At 37.3% G+C, this 18375-nt stretch overlaps 2 protein-coding genes and 1 long non-coding RNA gene across 3 annotated transcripts; 2 read left to right on the top strand and 1 right to left on the bottom strand.

Moving 5' to 3' along the window:
- Positions 1–50: 50 nt before the first annotated feature.
- ARMH2 (armadillo like helical domain containing 2) lies at positions 51–2548 on the top strand (the record flags this gene model as incomplete). Its single annotated transcript, XM_082664794.1, has 2 exons — positions 51–312; positions 2121–2548. The coding sequence occupies 2 exons, from the start codon at positions 51–53 to the stop codon at positions 2546–2548; spliced, it is 690 nt and encodes a 229-aa protein (XP_082520920.1).
- Positions 2549–5300: 2752 nt separating this feature from the next.
- On the bottom strand, positions 5301–16483 carry GMNN (geminin DNA replication inhibitor). The gene is made up of 7 exons (XM_082664563.1): positions 16354–16483; positions 14125–14182; positions 11119–11196; positions 10238–10385; positions 7814–7896; positions 7397–7507; positions 5301–6186 (listed from the first exon to the last, which is right to left on the bottom strand). The coding sequence occupies exons 2-7, from the start codon at positions 14173–14175 to the stop codon at positions 6025–6027; spliced, it is 633 nt and encodes a 210-aa protein (XP_082520689.1). The 5' UTR covers positions 14176–14182; positions 16354–16483; the 3' UTR covers positions 5301–6024.
- Positions 16484–17375: 892 nt separating this feature from the next.
- On the top strand, positions 17376–18033 carry LOC309828932. The gene is made up of 3 exons (XR_014297371.1): positions 17376–17472; positions 17569–17610; positions 17949–18033. It is a non-coding gene; the product is annotated as an uncharacterized lncRNA (long non-coding RNA).
- The last annotated feature ends 342 nt before the right edge of the window (positions 18034–18375 follow it).

Raw genomic sequence — 18375 nt, 5'->3', positions numbered from 1 at the left:
TTCTGTTACTGCCGGTGGTGTGACTTAAGCACCCTTGGCCTTTTTACACAATGGCAAAGACCCGGGCTTACTATGCACAATTTTGGATTCAGGTTTATCGATATTTTGTGGGGCTGTATCACCGCCTCAAGAAATGCTGGAGTGTCGTTAAGGGCTTTTTCATTAAAAAGGAGGAAGAACACATCCCTCCAGCTGAGAGTATTTTTCACAAAGAAAAAATTGCAATGCTTGGCCGTATGTTGAAGGATAAATCTCTAGCCCTTGAACAGAGAGCTCAAGCTGCCTATAGAATTGGACTGTTGGCCTTTACAGGTACTGATTTAACCAGCTGTGCTGACAGAGGTGTTCCACAGTCTTTTGCCTGTTGTAACACTGTCAGTCAGTGATTCTCATAGCACTCGTCTTAACATTCCAATAACATTTCCTTTGCCTAAATTATTAGTTATTTGTCTTTGCACCGCCAAAGGTATTACTACTTTCTCCTCAAGGATCTCATGTTTTCAAAAGAATGTGTCCATCAAATAAATTACTAATAAGGTACTTTCCTGTTTTTAATTTTAAAAGTATATATATATATATATATATATATATATACACACACACACACTGAAATTGCCTATCAAACTTTTCAGTATCATGAAAAAATTGAATCTATACTGAATTGATATAATTTCAACCCTTTTACAGGATAAAACTACTCAGTATTTTATTTTTTATCTTGTAAAAATGCATTACACAGACAGTAGTTCAGAAAAATCATGAAGAACTTAAGGCTTTTAAAATACCTACTAGGAAAGCCAATAGGTGCATTAGTGAAAAGCAACTATTAATGTATACTTGGCTAGAGAATTAAGTGGCAAACCATTTAAAGACACACTGCTCTGATTGTCAAGTCCAAACTTGCTTCACTTTTTTTTCTAATAAATTTCATGTAAAAAAATTTTATAGACAATCCTCAACAGCACATCGCCTTATTAGAAGCTCTTGTTGGTAGCTGTTAGTGTCCTTGGTAGATCGATTAGTTTTTAAATGGGAAAATGAATTACTTCAATGTAGTTTAATAGACTACTTTCACGGAATGGTGTCCATGAGAGAAAACATTTACTGTTTTCAAGGACCAAGGGGTCCTAGGTACCAGAATGATTGAGAGCCACTAGCAGAGGACCAGAGAGAAGACGGAAACTCAGAACACCCAGGTGAGGGCGGTGTAAATGGCATCCTCCACTTGAGGCGGGCTCAGTTCCCTGTAGAGCTGTGGTCACCCTTTGGGGTAAGAGTTAGCTAATTATAAAGGGCTCAGAATCCTTTAACTTGATGTTACTTAGCCTTGGTTGTACTGGTGGGAAACAATGGAAAGGGCTTATGCCAGGCTTTGGCTAAAGCTTTACACTGCACAGAATATCCTTGGGACCATGGGACTGTGGTAGTGCAGATAAGAGGAATCCAAACCAGGTCAAAATTCCAGTGGCTAGAATCCAGCCAACTGTGCCAGCTTCTCCTCACCATCTAACTTGTCTTCATCAGTGCCTTCTTATATAGGACCTGCTTGGAGTTTGAGATTTAAACTAGGATGATCTGGGGTTCAGGTATATGATGGAAGTAGAGTCAAGCACCAGGTTGGTCCCAGATCTGCAAAAGATTTGGGCTGAGAAACGTGTAAGGAGAACAGGACAGTGATGGACAACTCATGAAAAACCTCTCTCTTACCATTTAGACCCTGGCTTTGCCGCTCGGCCTTTTGGTTTTTCCTTTGTTTGCTCTAATGCTCTGGTACTTTTTCAAGTACTGAAGACAGAGACTCGGGAATGAGACCATGAGGGAGATTTGCTAGGTGAACACAGCCGGGCTTTATTCATCTTGCAGTACTGATTCATAGGCGCCTGATTGAAGGAAACAGGGAGGAGCTTTGGGCAGGCAGTGCTCTTCATATAACTCCACGCTGATCAACACACACTTTCTCATGTTCACAGCAGCACACGGGGTGGGGGAGAAAGAGGAGAACTCAAAATATCCGAAGTATCACATCCATAGCGACGAGAATATAAACACAGGAGCACTCAAATGTCACTAGCTACTAGATACACCAAATACTTCTGGAAATGCAAATGCTTGTTTTACAGGAGGACCAACTGCTGGAAATTTTGCAGCTGAGTACATGAAAGAAGTAGCTCACTTGTTGCAAAATTACAAGATGGAACCAAAAATAAAGATCCAGCTGCTCCAGAGTGTTGCATCTTGGTGTTACTTAAACCCTGTCAGCCAGAGAAGAGCCAAACATTTGCAGTTTATTCCTATTCTCGTTGATCTTTTTGATAACAGACTTGAGCCTACCATGAAAAGTGACATAAACAGCAACCTCCTGCTTAAGTTTTGGAGTTGCTATGTTCTCTCTGTCATGACATGCAATAACCTGTCTTGTATGCAGGAGCTTAGAGACTACAGTTCTCTAAAATATCACTTGCAAATGTTGGCCAGTGAGAATTGGTCTGGATGGCCCGAGAATTTTGCAGAGGAGCTGTATTTCCTCATTGGTTTTCACAGGAATTAATTTCTCTAAATCCAGTTACCTGATGCAGCTGTCTGCACCATTGTATCACCCTGGAAAACTGAAATAAATAACAATATCCGATCACATCATTCTTCAGCGTTTTCTTTTAGATAGTTGAAAAATTCTATATACATTTTCATAGTTACTGCAATAACCAAACTTATGAAAAGCGCCACTGTTTAAAATAACCTCATAAAAATTAAGTTCATAAAATGAGAATTCATTGGAAGATGCATTCCCTATATAACTGTTCGGAGCAATGGTGTGTTTGGGGGGCTATTAGATGACATTAAGCTAAGGCACCCAGAAATGCCAAATCCAAACCCAACTCACAGCCACACCCTACAGTGGACACTGTCGTCCCACCCGTATGTATCCTTTCAGCTCTATTTCAGTGACGGCCTTCTGGTTGCCACATCTTTGGCTGAGGTTGCGTTCTGGCTACCAGACCATGATCTTTCTGCACATCAGGCTGACCAGTTTGGGGGAATTTACATAGGAGCAGTGCTTACCTCCACTGGCACAACTCTGGATAGAGATGAGTACCATGTGTTCAGACACCTAAAGACAGCCTAAAGCTACGCTCTTGGATTTTTACTCTCCCTATTTTGCCTGTTAAGAGAATATGTAAAAGAAAGCTTGCACCTGACTTTTGTACTGCCCAGCCTCATCAAAAGCTTTGTTACAAAAAATGTTTACGGAGAAGCGCTTACAGGATGTGTACCTGTTTGTGTCTCTAACTACATTAACATTTGCCTCTAGCTTAAGTCGGAGCCATCATAGATTGAACTGTGTACTTTTCCTATTTCACAGACTTGCCTTGACTAAGCTTACTTTAGCGTCATGCTTCTACCTTTCACTGAGGGGCCTGTAAAAAAAAGTGGTGTAGGTCCGTGATCCTTGCTTGTATCTATTACAGGAATGTTGTGAGGGATGTTAATCACATCACGTGGATTCATGAGGCTCTCGGGAGCCAATTTTCTCAAAACTTAAACCAGGAAAAGCTGTGTTCTACTGAGCAACTGTTATCTTTTCATCCTTTGTGGATTTTGTGAATTGTGTTAACGCAGAGTTTCTGAAACTAGAATTCAGTTTATAGTGGGAGAATAAGGGTCGGAAATCATAAGTCCCCTTTAGAAACTGGGTCACGGCCACAAATTCCTTTTTTCAAGTGCTTTTTAAATTGAATTTGAATTTTTCCTCAGAGTAATTCATGAACGTAGTTTGAAGAGTCAAATATTGCCAGGCCTCTGATGAGAAACAGAGGTTCAGATTTGGGCCTCGAGGCATTTTTATGCTAAGCTATGATTTTAAAATCGCTTTCCAAAATTTTAACAAATGGTTGCTATTTTCCTTTGCTGTCCCTTGTAAGCTCATCTCTCTCCAACATTTGGATTTTCTTAGAAGCAAATCCACGGTAAGAATTTGAGCACAAGGGCTTTATTTGCTAATCTTCATGTGGACATACGCTTTCATTTCTCTTAGGTAAATACCTAGAACGGCCGGATCATACAGAATGTGTATGTTTAACTTTTAAGAAATTACCGAACAGTTCGATAGCATCTGTGGCATTTAACATTGCCACCAGCACTGCCGGAGAGTCCCAGTTGCTTCATGTCCTTAACACTCGGTATGGTCAAGTTTTGTTTTTCAAACTTCAGCCATTCTGATGGGCACATAACAGTATCTTACTGTAGGTTTAATTTGCACTTCCCTAAGGACTGTGTTGCCATCTTTTCACGTACTTATTTGCTATCTGTACATATGCTTTGCAAGTGTCCAAATATTTCCTCTATTTAAAAAATAAGTTGTCTACTTAATGAGTAGTAAGTTCTTTATAGATAGAAATCCTTTGTTGGGTATATTTTGCAAGTATTTTCTCCCAGTCTGTGGCTTGTCTTTCCATTCTCTTAAAAGTCTTTCAAAAAGAAGTTTTTGATTTTTATTTATGCAGTCTGATTTATGGTATAATTCGTGATTTTTGTGTGCTTTTTGAGAAACCTTTACCAAATCCAAGATCACTAAAATCTTCTCCAATATTTTCTTCTAGAAGATTAATAATTTTGGCTCTGACATTAAATTTAAAAACCCTCTTCAATTCCTTCCTCTTTTTGCTCCCTGCCACCAAATCCTGGCAATGCATTTTTGACATTTTCCAGAAATACTTTTTATTTGCCAAGTCATCCTATTCTACTTAGCTCTCCTCTTTCTTTGGGCTGATGGCCCAAATCTAAAACATAAACAGCTGTACTATTACAGTAACCACTGACCTCACATGGCTCTTTAAATATAAATGAAAATTTAAAAAATTAAAATGTTAGTTCCTCATTCATACTAGCCACATTTTGTGCTCAAAAGCCATACATGGCTACCTGGTTACTATACTGGACAACTCAGTTCCAGCATCCCAGAAAACTTTATTGGACAGCATTGCTATAGATTAATAATATTTATTTAAGCATTTAGATCAGGCACTCTAGTAAAGGTTTTAATTCTCACAAAAACAGAGGTGGACTTAATATCAGAGATAAGAAAATTAAAGTTCTATAAGAATAACTTGCCTAAAGTAATCCTTGAAAGCTTGACATTGCTCTTTATTGCCAATTTATACAAAGCTTCTTGTGTGCTTTCCACAGATCTTAATCCCAATGCTGTATACTTTGCAAACAATTTCCCTTTATTTTGTCCTTTTCTTCCTTCAGAACAGTACATATGAGAAATCCTTAATTTCACCCTACTCTTACTTCATATTCCTTCAATATACATACTTTGTCTATACCAGTATGTGAAATGTGCAGATAGAAGGTTTCGGAACCCTTAGCTATTCATGCATCCTTCATCTGCTCCCCACTTTGCTTCTCTCGAGGACTACCAGCACCACCCCAACATTTTAAGCTTCCAAGAAGAGTATGATCATACCAGCCTTTACTTGGCTACTCAGATTCACTTGGGGAGCCTTTGACTCCAGATGCTCACACTCCTACTGGGTTAGATTACCTGGGCATGGGGTCTAGAAATCAACATTCCCTCCAGTGAGCTTGAGGTGCAACCAGGTTTACGAGGTAAAACCTCAGCTATCTCAGTCTAAAAAGGGAGAATTCATTTCCCCCTTGTTTCCTCCAAGCTAGTTAGCAGATTAGAAAGGAAACAAAACAAAAGCACAGGAATAGACAAATTTTCTACCCAGACTCCTTATACTTCATTCTTCAAGATATACACAAAGCTCAACAGAATGAAGTTTATTTATCATATACACAAGTCATGTCTGACAACTGAGAAAATGCTATTTACACAAAACAACACCGTAGATTAAAAATACATAGTATTTGTATTTTAGTACAATAATAGTGCCCCAGGATACAAACAAGGAAGTCTGAGTCCAAGTTTTCATTATAAAGTTATTTGCTCTGCTACAAAGAACTACAGTGGAGGTGAACGTTGGCAGTATATTTCTCATGAGTCAGTATTACTGAATTTCACACACACGGTTTTGCATCTGTAGAGGAAGAGACAACTTCTTCAGCACATGTACCAATTTCTGCGTCTTCTACTTCAGAATCCTCACCAGTTTCCTCTTCGGAATCAAATTCCTGACTATCCGGTGATTCAGAGTTATCCAGAGGTTCTTGATTCAGTCTCTTGTAAAGAATAAACCAATAATTTATTGTAAAAACTTCACAATCCAAGCCCATTATCAGTATGCTGATATAACTGACCCTCAATGTTATAATGAGGGTTCATTTCATAATGTCTCTATATTAAATTCACTTACATGCAGTCAAGTGTTTGTTAGATCAAAGTGCTAACCATATTAGATCATATTTCTGCAAAGTCACAGTGTTTAAAAATTTGCTTATTTTTTTTTTTTTAAGTACTCACATGCTTTCAGAATACAATTTAAATCAGTACTTCTCCAACTATCTACAGTAAAGGACCAGGTTTCCTAATTTCCCATCTGCTTTGGACCAATACTTCCATGGCAGTTAAGAGAGCTACTACAGTACTTCCAAATGAAAACTTCAAATATGAGTTCTGCCATGGCACTAAAATGTACGGCAGAAGTTCAGTGCAAGAGAAGTTTTGATATGAAAAAGATCCTCCCCAACAGCAAGATAATTTTTTGCAGACATGAATAAGTTTAAGACCTATTTTTTAAGACTGGTAAAGTAACAGTCATCAGGCTAATTCTTATAAACACATTAGCTACTTCCAAATTAAAAAAAAAAGTCAGATAAGACGACCGAAGTTATTTCGTACACCAATTACCAGTTTTATAAATGACAGTAATATCTCATTGGCATTATAGTTAAATTAAAAACTGTCTGGAGATATATATATATATATCTGACTCACTTTGCTGTACACCTGAAACTAACGCAATGCTCTAAATCAACTATATGCCAATAAAAATTTTAAAAAAACAACCTGTCTGAAAATCTGACAACTGTGAAATATAATTTTCCATGTATTTTTCAGATGTAAGTATTCCTTTCTATATTGTTACAAGAAAATAGGTGTTCTTTTGCTTCATAATAATAGCATCTAACAATTATTGAGCTCTCACTATGTACAGGCAATTCTCTCAATTTTCTACCTATTCTCTACTTGTTATTCTCATAGCAAGCCTATAAAGGTAGGCACTATTACTCCCATTTTATAAATGAGGAAAATGGAGCCCTGACAGGATAAATAACCTGCTTAACTCAAACTTAATGGTGCTAGGTAGGGGGCTAGGACTCAAACCCGGGAAATCTCCTTCTAGAGCCCAAACACTTTCTGATCACACTACTGCTTCAACTTTATAGAAAAATAGATGCCTCTGAATCAGGTGAATGTTAAAATACCTACCTCTATTACCTCTGCCATATACTGTACATGTTCTGCTACTTCTGCCAATTCCTTATTCTCCTTCTTCAGGCGGGCAATTTCATTGTCCTTTTGTTCAATTTCTTTATGAAGCTATGTGACATAAATCAAAAAGTTCAGTTTTTCATAGATTTGCTACGCTATAAACCAAATTATATGCCTCCAAGTATATAGCTGACACACATTTAGCACAAAGTTCCTAACAAAGGTGCTGTCTTTGGCTCTCAACACAATAGGCTTCTTTTTGTATAATAGTTCTGGTAACAGAGTTGCCTAATTAAATTTTTATTAAGACAACATTAAAGCTAGTTTATATTGCTCTAATAAAATATCCTGGGCAGCAGAAAGAAAATAATCCTGGAATGTTTAAAAATTCCACAAATTATATTCAGTACATACTTTCTCATTTTCCTTAAGTGCTTCATAGAGAGCCTTCCTCCGTTTTTCCGCCACTTCTTTCCAATATTGAGAGGATGGATTTTCTAAAATAAATTGTTTTACATGTAACTTTGAAAATCATTACTGTTATATACTGCTGTAAAAGCCCAATAACTTAAAAAAAAAAACAATAACTTTTTTGTCTATTTTTTAAAAGTTTACAATATCATTCAGTACTTAGTAATACCCATTTTTTTAAAGATTAAAGTTAGAAAGCCAAATCAGTTTTTTTCTCTTATTTTTCCCAACATTTTGAAGATTTCAATCCCTTCAAAGGAACTGAAACACAAATACAATACACATATAACTTTAACCTAGATTGTTAAAGGTGTCTGCAACATTTGCTTTGTGTGTTCATATTTTTTAATTTAACATTCACATTTGTGAAAAGTCCAGATCAGTTATTTTTACACTGTCCTTAAATTTGGATTTGTCCATTTCCATGATTAAATTCAAGCTACACAAGTTGGCAGGAACACTGTGTAAGAATGTTGTATCCTTCTCAGTGTATCACCAAAGAAGCACATACTAATTGGTCACAATACTGGAGATGTTAAATTTGATCACTTGATTAAGATGATTTCTCCCTTGTAAAGATACTTTTTTCCTTTAGTAACAAATAAATGATCTATGGAGTAAAGTTTTTGAGTCTGTGGTATTAATATCCAGTTCCCTAACAACCTTTCACCCAATTTTCCTCCACTGATGTTTCTTGTTCCTTCTACATTTAGTAGTTGGCATTATTCTGTAAAAGAACTTTCCCTACCCCAATTCAAAAGAAAATTACCAGTATGGATTCATGTATTCTTTTTTAATTCAATGTATTATAATCCATTCTTGTCATTATTCATTTTGATGCTCAAATTTCCCCAAATTTAGGGGGGAATCCCTTCAAGCAGACTCCTTGTCCTTATAACCGACACCCATCAGGTTTTGAGTACTTCCGTATTTTCTAACACAAGAGATTCCAAGCTCACTCTGTAGTTTCCCTGCCCCAGTGCTGGAAGCAGCCATTTCTCCAGGGAGCTTTAGTGGAGAATAGTATTTACAAACCAAGAACTGAATGTGATTGTGCTTCTTATTATTCGGGTGTCATTTGTTTCTGGGCTCTTTCATTGGCAGTTAGGAAAGGTTCTTTTTAAAAAATCATCAGTTTATACCAACACTCCCAATTCCAGTTCCACAACAGAGTTCTTCCTTTCCTTCCCCTTTATATACTGTATCTCCCTTAACCATACCATGGACCCAACAATATCAACATATTACTCATTTGCTCAATCCTAAAATATACACAAATTTTTACCCAAACTGCTACTACACCAATACCACTGCCAACAAAAATTAAATTCAAGATTTCTTTATAGTTCTTTTAATCCTCACAGTATAGCCCTCTGAGGGTCTACAGTCAGAGTTCTGTGTTCAAGTTGCATAGATTAATGTTTTTCATCTATGTGGTATGTTAGCAATATAATGTATAGTTGAGTTGTTTATTTCCATAATTAACTTTAGTGGTTTTTTTCCCACCAATCTTCATTAATTTTAGCCAAATCAGATATGAGTGTCACAAATCCTGTTGTTTATTCTACATTATTATTAGAGCGTCTTTATTTGTATGCAGTCAACCTTGCTATTGGGTTGGCCAAAAAGTTCATTCGGGTTTTAACATCGTACAGAAAAACCTGAACGAACTTTTTGGCCAACCCAATAAATGAAATCCAATAAATGAAATCCCACTGTCTACTTATTTTTCCCCTCACTGTCCTCAGGGGACTCAAAATGAGCCCAAATGTCACTATAACCTTGAGTAAGACAATTAACTTCTCTAGGCTCAATCTTTTTCCTCAGTAATAATGACCCATGATTAGGACAGAAGTAATCACCTTCCATAATACTTATAAAACATCATTCACTTCCTCTTCTGATCTCCACTGCCATTAAAAACTAGTGTTTATTATAGCCACACGCCTCTCATTCATCTTCACTCCCCTTATTATTCCTGTTGTTCCCTTATTTCATTCTCCTGGTATCTTTTCTTCAAATTCATTATCTCTATACATTTTTCTTCTGAAAAGACTATTTCCAAGTCTTATAAGTCCAATATCAGAGCTGCCATATTAATCACTTTCCTTTTCTTTAATATTTCATACATACATGGATTTACCAAACAGTAGGACCTGTCCAAATGTACGCTGTTTTATATATTTACACCATAAAAAATCTTAAATCATCAAAAACATACAAGTAAAATATCTAATAAATTAAGAAGCTGTGGGAAGAGTTCATAACAATACAACAAATAATATTTACCCTTATTATAATTTAAAAATTTAAGATAAAAGCCATACACACACACACACACACACACACTTTTTTTTTTCCCCATACCTGTAATCATAAGATCAAATGCTTCTTGGGTGACGCCTCCAAGATTTTTATTTTCACTGTGTTCTGGGTCAGTAACAACTCCAGAGCTGGAAGTCTTAGATATTAACTGGTCGTTCCAATGTTTCCGTTTGGACAAGCTTTTAACCAACTATAATGAAAATATATACATCAGTCATTTTGTTTAATGAACAAGAAAGCTAAGCAGTTTAGTCTCTTATGAATTAAAACTAAAGCACTCAGATATGGGGATATATGTATAGCTGATTCACTTTGTTATAAAGCAGAAACTAACACACCGTTGTAAAGCAATTATACTCCAATAAAGATTTTTTAAAAACCGAAAGCACTCGTATCTCTATCTTTCTGATATCTTTGGCCCTTTTAAGAAATTACACAATTCAAAACTCTACCAAAATGTATAGTTATATTTTAGGAATTTTATTTACATCAACTATTTTGAATTAGACTTGAGCCTAAGGCTTAGCTGAATTTATTTTTATTATTTAAATGATTCAGTACCATGGAAAGGCACTATTTTCAAAAGTCTAGAAACCCTCATCCATGATTTCATCATTTACATACAGGGGTAAATGATTGAATCTAACATTTTATTCTTAAAAAAAATCAAACATTATGCCTATAGGTTAACTCATAACTTATTACATTATCCCCAGTTCTACTACAGGTATTCATACCACTTTTGAACTTCCTAAATTGAAAAATTAAAACAAAAACCACTTTTGTGGGGAATATACAATTGTTATCCTTAAATTATTTCCAAATTTCAATGATTTAGGTATTTCTGACGAAGGAACTCTTTGAAATGTTTTTAATGTAAAGGTAGCATCGTCTGTACCCCATTCTAGCTCAATAATACACACCTCATTTTCTCTTCCGACTAGAGATCCAGCTGTAGAAGGCTGAATCATCTTCAGAGTTCTTCTTGGAACAGGACTACTCTGAAAGTCAAGATAAGGAATTATCTGGTTACTAAGTTCCTATATGGAGTGTTAACATCTCAATCCTACCGTAATTTACAAAAGAAAAAAAAATGCTAAGGACACTAATGTTTGATCTGCTGTATACTTTTATAATGCTACATATGATTTGATCAATTAGCAAGCTTATTATTTCCCTGAAATTATAATAAAGTTTGAAGAAATTCTAAGAATAAATCACATTACCCAAATTTGACACAAACAAGTAGCTCTTCTTCCATTTCAATGTACATTCTTGCTATAGTCATGTAGTCATTTGTTTAGTTAAAACAAAACTATAACATTAAGTTCTAGTACTCCAAACCATGTATGATGAAATTCCAGTAAAACAGGAATATTTGTATTCCCTCTTAAAAAGATCTTCTACACAGAAACTAGAAATTTACCAAACATCATAACATTTAATGCTACCCACAAAAGAGGTAAATTGGAGGAAAAGGTTAATTATTTACACTGCAAAATACTTTCCCCTAATCGAAAGGATTCATCTCAGGCTTCCTTTAAATTGCGAATAGTCCCTAACACATTTATATGAATCCACCAAAAGAATATCACTTTAAAGAATATTACACATGTAAGAAGACCCGCTTCCCCCCTTCAATCTTTACCTGACTGCAGAAACAGTTTTGCTTCAAGCCCATTCATCAGCAGAGAAAATGTCAGTGCTTGAGGCATAGAAACACTCTAAAATGCACAAGCTATTGTTTTGGGAAAAAAAATGGTTTCCTTGTAATATGTAAATACCTTCCTGTATATTTCCTGATCTAAAAGGTCTCTCTATTTTTGCAAAAAATCATTAGTTATACTGCCACCACGGGATAGCAAACAATGGTGAATACTCAAACAAGGTCAGCAAGAACATGACACCGAAGCAGCGTGAGAAAGTTACTGATTCCACACTGTGCTTCACAGGACTAGAGTTCACCTTTCTCACGGTAAAGTTTCTACTGCTGATTATTATCTCACCATTTAACTGAAGAACAAATGCTGGCTACTGTGAGAACAAATATTACACCAACATTTCAGATATAATTTAGATTACAGATTAGTCACCATTGTCCAGACAAATAGAAGAAAATACAACTTTGGAACCTTAATAATAGGAGGTGTTAATTTATTTAAATGCTTGCTACTCATAAAGGCCAAAGAAGCCAGCTAAATGACCACTTCCAAGATTTAACTTTCACAACTGTAAGCTTTATAGCATCCAGCCGTCCAAATGCAATATTGCTATTATCTTTTTATTCATATAGATCATGCGTTAGAATAATAAGCTCTTTACAGCCAGAAAGGTTCTTATATATTGAGTCATAATCTTTTTAGAAAACAATCTGAGATTCTATGAACCCCCTCAAAAAAATCAAAAGAGCATACTCACACAGAATTTTGTGTATAATTGGCAAGGAATCCATGAACTCCTAAAATGTACTCTTACAGACCTAGTTTCAGTCCAACTCCCTCATTTTACAGATGAGTAAACTGAGGCTGAGATGCTAAATAACTCACCCAACATCACAGTTTTGGAGGCAGAACCAGAACCAAACAGAACCCAGATCCTTTTATATCCCAGATAGTTGTACTATAGATAGTAAATATTAGACTTCTCTTTAACTGTTAGAATCTGCTGAATTTACATAAATTATTTGTCTGGGATTTGATTCAGTGGAGGAAAGGGGGAGTGAATGGAGATGGAGATGAAACAAGACTGGCCATATACTGATAATTGTTGAAAATGGGGGAAGTAAAATGAGATTATACTATTGACTCTATTTTTGAATATTTAAAAGTTTTCATAATAAAAAGTTTAAAAACACACACATACAAAGCACAGTGGGAAGATGCCATCACCCTTTATGAAAGCTGATGGAATAAAATTCACAAATTATCGATGCAAATTATTCACGAAAAATAATGTAAGGAAGATACTAAGGCAAGGTAAACAAAGCAACCTATCAAAAAGCACCTGCTATCACTTACAAAAAGGCTTTTATTTATACTATTGAATTTAAATCTGGAAACTGGTACACTTTCTTAACAATGTAGTCTCATTCCCAGGAATCCTGAGAATACATATAGTCTAAGTTGTGTGGCAGGACCCCCTAGCTAAGTTGAAAATTCATTTAGAACCTGAAGAGCGAAGCCAGTCAAAATTACAAACTCAAAATTAAGCTCTGTCTTTATTGTTATTAGAATAAACATTTGGAACATGATTTCCAGTGACAGTATACTACAGGGATTCAAAAAGTGTGGCAAAATGAGCAAGTTGGATGGTAATGAGCATATACCTTGGAAATATACACAATATAATGCAAACTGTCTCTGTGGTCAAAGACACTAATCTGAAGATACACAAAAAGGATTTTAATAAAATCATTTCATGAAATGTAGTAAAAGTAGAAACAAAGCATTTCTTGTATATAGAAAATCCTAAGGAATCTACTAAAAACTATTAGAATAAACAAGTTTAGCAAGGTTGCAAGATACAAGATCAAGGTACAAAAATCAATAGTACTTCTATACCATAGCAATGAGCACCCCAAAAATTAAGGAAATGATTCCAGCTACAATAGCATTAAAAAGAATAAAATACCTAGGAAAAAATTTAACAAAACTCAAAACTCGAAAAACTTTGTTGAAACTTTTTTCAACAAAACATTGTTGAAAGAATGTAAAGAAGACCTAAATAAATGGAAAGACATCCCATGTATGTGGATCAGAAAACTTAATATTCAACCATAATTAATTTTTAAACAGTTACTTGCCCTCAGACTAAAAACTGATTAATTCAACGTTATAGAAATTATATTCAGGTTAAATTTGACTAAATTATGTCAAAAAACATCTAACTACATGCTTTCTATAACAAATTAAAGTGACTGCATCACATACCTTTACATTCTCTTGGATTCCTTCTTGTTTCTGCTTCATACTGTGATTCATTGTACACCTGGTGAAGAACAGAAGATCAGTAATTCAAAAACAGAATATGGTCTGCATCAGAAAGTGAAACCTAGTTTTTTGTTGTTGTTGAAAGTACAATCATAAAAATAAAAATTAAAAAATCATAGCAATAAAAAATGATGGAACTATCTTTTCTCACTGTACCCAAACTCAGCCCTGTCAATGACAAGTGACTAAAGCTAATGACACTTAATATTTTATACACACACATACAATTAATTCTGGCTGGAAAAATATTGTTACAAAAGGGAAAATTTGTATTCTAAACAAACTTACAAAACGTGACAGTGTCCTGGATTAAATACAGGGCTGTCAAAGATCTGAAAAACGGACTTCCCTGGTAGCAGTGGTTAAGAATCCGCCTGCCAATGCAGGGGACACAAGTTTGAGCCCTGGTCTGGGAAGATCCCACATGCCACGGAGCAACTAAGCCCATGTGCCACAACTACTGAGCCTGTGCTCTACAGCCCGCGAGCCACAACTACTGAGCCCACGTGCCGTAACTACTGAAGCCCACATGCCTAGGGCCCATACTCCGCAACAAGAGAAGCTACTATAATGAGAAGCACACACACCACAGTGAAGAGTAGCCTCTGCTCCCCTCAAGGAGAAAGCCCCCCCGCACAGCAACGAAGACCCAACACAGCCAAAACTAAATAATTTTTTAAAAAAGATCTGAAAAACAGTCACCAGGAAAAGCAAAACACAGATACTTGGGTGTGCCCAAGTCAAGAGCAGCATCCTAACTCTACTATTTCAAAGGCAGATTTAAGCTATAATAAACTTGGCTCTGGTAACCAGCAATAACTTAATAGTGATTTAATATCCAATCAAATAAGATTATGCATTTACATTTGTAGGGAATGTGTAACCACCATCATGAACTGAGACACTGGTGGAAGCAAAGAAAAGGGAGCAAGAGACAAAGGGCTATGTAACGCCGTTAACCACACCACTGGGCCGGACTCACTCCAAACCCAACTTTGAACTCCCCAGCCATGTCTCTCCCTCAAACAGATCTCCTTGATTTCTGTGGCATGCCTTTCTTTACCCAGTGCAGTGGCTTTTAAACTTTGTCTATGACCCATCCCATGTGAATACACTTTACACTGTGCCCTAGCACACACAAACGCAAACGAAAATGTTTAGGAAAGAAAATCTAATTCTGTGACGCACCCTATTTTCTATTCTAGTTAATATTAAGCAAATGCTGGTCGAGCTGAGCCAAGGCAATGATTTTCAAACTGCGGGTTGCAGCCTGGGATTCCAAAATTACTCAGTGGTTGTTTAGAAAAATGTAACTAAACAGACGAGAAAACGTCAGAGTGCAAGGCATATGAGAAATAAATACTGCTTAGTGAAGGTTCTAATTTAGTTGGAGGGTTGCATCCTAAATTGCGATGTAAAAAATGTTCTTTAGTACATGTCCAGATTTAAAAAGTTGAAAGCCACGGATCAAGTCTAATCCTTCACTTGTTCATCACACTCCCGCCAGAAACCTCGCGTCCTTGCTTTTTATTCTCTAGTTCTTTTAAACAACTAGATTGAAAACTCTGGCATAGGACTGGGTCCAAGGAAATCCTGATAAACTGGTGAAACCAAGTGTCACCAAGTTCAATTTTTTTTTTTAAGGGGGACTCAGAGTTCAGGGACCTTGTCCCATGAGCCCAGTTTGCAGACCCCCTTGGATCACCGCCAGTTAATTACTGGTCAAGAGGGTGGATGTTCCGCCTCATCCCGACAGCCAGGCACGCCCAGGCTGAGGCCCTCACACCAAGCAGCTGCACACAAACGGCCCCGTGACCCCGCCAGCCCGTCCTACGGACACAGACCCAGAAACCAAAACCTGGGCAGAAGATCCGGTGCCGCGCGCCAGGGCCCTCCAACCGCTGAGCGCGCCACAGGGACTGCGCCCGCCAGCCAATAGAGAGCGCGGACGGGACAGCGCGCCAAAACAGATCCAACCAATGAGGCAGCCCCGAGCCTCACCTCCCTCCCCGTCCCGGTTCCTATGACCGTTCAACAGCCCCTTCACTTAGACCCCGGCAGCGGCCCGGCAGCTGTCACACGAGTACCTGACTTCCGGCCGGTGGGAGCCCAAAGCGGCTAGTCTAGCAGCCCCCCCGGACCCACTCCGGTCACCTCTCTCACACTTACTGGATGGAAGCGGGCAATCCTCGCAGCGAACTCACGTAGTTGTGGCTCCGGCGCCTCGCGTGAGGTCCACAGGCAATACGCGTTCGTCCCCGCAGCCGCAGGAATGCTAGCGCGCGCTGCTGTAAACCACTGGAACTCCGCCCTTCGGCCCTAGACGGCCACGTGATCGCCTGACACGAGACGGAGGGCGGGGCCATCCGAATCCGGCGAATCGCCTCTCGGCTCCGCCCGCTTCGGCTCTGCCCCTTCCTGCGCCTGCGTGGTGGGCGTAGCGTGTGTTTGGGCTGGAATATCCTGGGGTTTCTCCTTCCTAATTCTTTAGTGTCCTCGGATCCTGCCCTCTGACCAGTGCTCGGAACTTCCCTTCAGAGTAGAATCCCCTTTTTTTTTTGACTTTTACAAGCGGGGAAAAGACCCGCGCCCACTAGTTGTAAACACTGGGAGACCAAAATATTGTATATGTAGTACGGCTTATTTTTCTGTAAAACCCTCGTTCCGCGGACTCCTAATTGTATTAAGAGCTTTTATATTTTGGTTTTTTGTATTTTGACTACATTGTGGTGCGGTTGTAGTGCCGGAAGGCCTAATCCTGCAATGAATCCTGCTATTCACTGAGCACCTAGTACGTACTAAGTACTGTTCTGGGCGCCGGGAAAACAACTGCCGTTGCAATCTGAAGGAGCAGGAAAGCCTTAATAATAATTACGTCTAGCTTTTTTTTTTTTAAGTCGTTTTACAAATTTCTCAACTTTCTTTGTGGGTGTAGTACATTTCGGTTTACTGGAGTCTTGTTAAATCTTTTGTTTACACCTACCATAGCTATTATAATACAAGTCTGTTTTCCCATTTCTTAACTTTTCATAGGATTATCATTCTCAGAAGGCAGGAAATATTTATCTACTAACTACGCACAGCACCGCCTTTAGGAAATGCTTTCTCAGCTGTATACGCTGCAGACAGTGCGTGCCCACCTCCTGCCACCCGCCCGACCCGTATTTCTTTTTGACAGAGCTCAAAATCTAGCTTTCTTTGGGGTGAAATGTAACATTTAATATAAATTTTAGATAAAGGAAACAACCCACTGATTTGAAAACTGTCAGTAGACGACTGAGTTTACGAGTAAGAATTTTGATGACCTTGTAATTTGACTGTGTAATTTGACTTTGAAACACCAGCCAGTCAAAACTAAATCTGACTTCTAATTTCTTCATTCAGCCACATGATAAAAAGGCATCACTGATGAAAAGAGCCCAAATAGTAAGTATATATTTTAAAATATATAAAAAGTTATATTCAGGCAGTCTGTACTAAGTATTGTATAAAGCAAAGTACCTAATGTTATTTCTTAAAAGAACTAAGAAGCTGGGAAAGAAAAATGTCTTCTGTATGAAAATGGTAACCAAAACAGAGGGGTAGAATGTAGAGGTTATCATAGTTGAAAATCTAGAGGCAATAAAAGAATTGATTTTTTAAACGTCTTATGAAGCACACCTCCCCAGATGTTATCTGTAGTTGTTAATAGTATTGGTTAATTTTGGAATGGTGTGGAGAGGCATTAACTTTATACATTTTAGTGTTATTTGACTTTCTTTAAGTTCAGCATACCAAAGGAGATGATGCCTCCCTTAGGAAAAATTGTGAAGCCCCCAGAGTCTGCAACAACCATGTCACCAGCTTAGGTAAGATCCCTTACGCTTTGCCTGCTAAATGATCAACTAGTTGATGTGACAAATTAATTCAGATATCTACCTATGCTATTCATTTGGGTGGCTACCAGCCACACGATGGCTGTTGAGCACTTGAAATATGTCTAGTTTTCATTGAAATGTACTATAATGTAAAATACACACCAAATTTCAAAGATTTAGTGTGAAAAGAAGGTAGAATGTAAAATGTTTCCATAATTTTTTGTATTGATTACATGTTGAAATAATACTTTGGATATATTGGGTTGAATACAAATATTGTTAAAATTAATTTCACTTTTAATTTTTTTAACATGGATACCAGAAAAAATTGTAA

Source organism: Grampus griseus, assembly GCF_964374135.1.
Source record: "Grampus griseus genome assembly, chromosome: 10".
In the NCBI taxonomy this organism is placed as follows: domain Eukaryota; kingdom Metazoa; phylum Chordata; class Mammalia; order Artiodactyla; family Delphinidae; genus Grampus; species Grampus griseus.
This window is presented reverse-complemented; position numbering and strand designations above follow the sequence as displayed.

What these genes read in the sequence shown, in the direction of transcription:
- GMNN (XM_082664563.1), bottom strand. Translation starts at nt 14,175, where the DNA reads ATGAATCACAGTATGAAGCAGAAACAAGAAGGAATCCAAGAGAATGTA. An exon ending in ATTTGATCTTATGATTACAG is followed by an intron (nt 7,897 to 10,237) that starts GTATGGGGAAAA and finishes AATTTATTTTAG; the next exon opens with AAAATCCATCCTCTCAATAT. An exon ending in CACTTAAGGAAAATGAGAAA is followed by an intron (nt 7,508 to 7,813) that starts GTATGTACTGAA and finishes TATGTCACATAG; the next exon opens with CTTCATAAAGAAATTGAACA.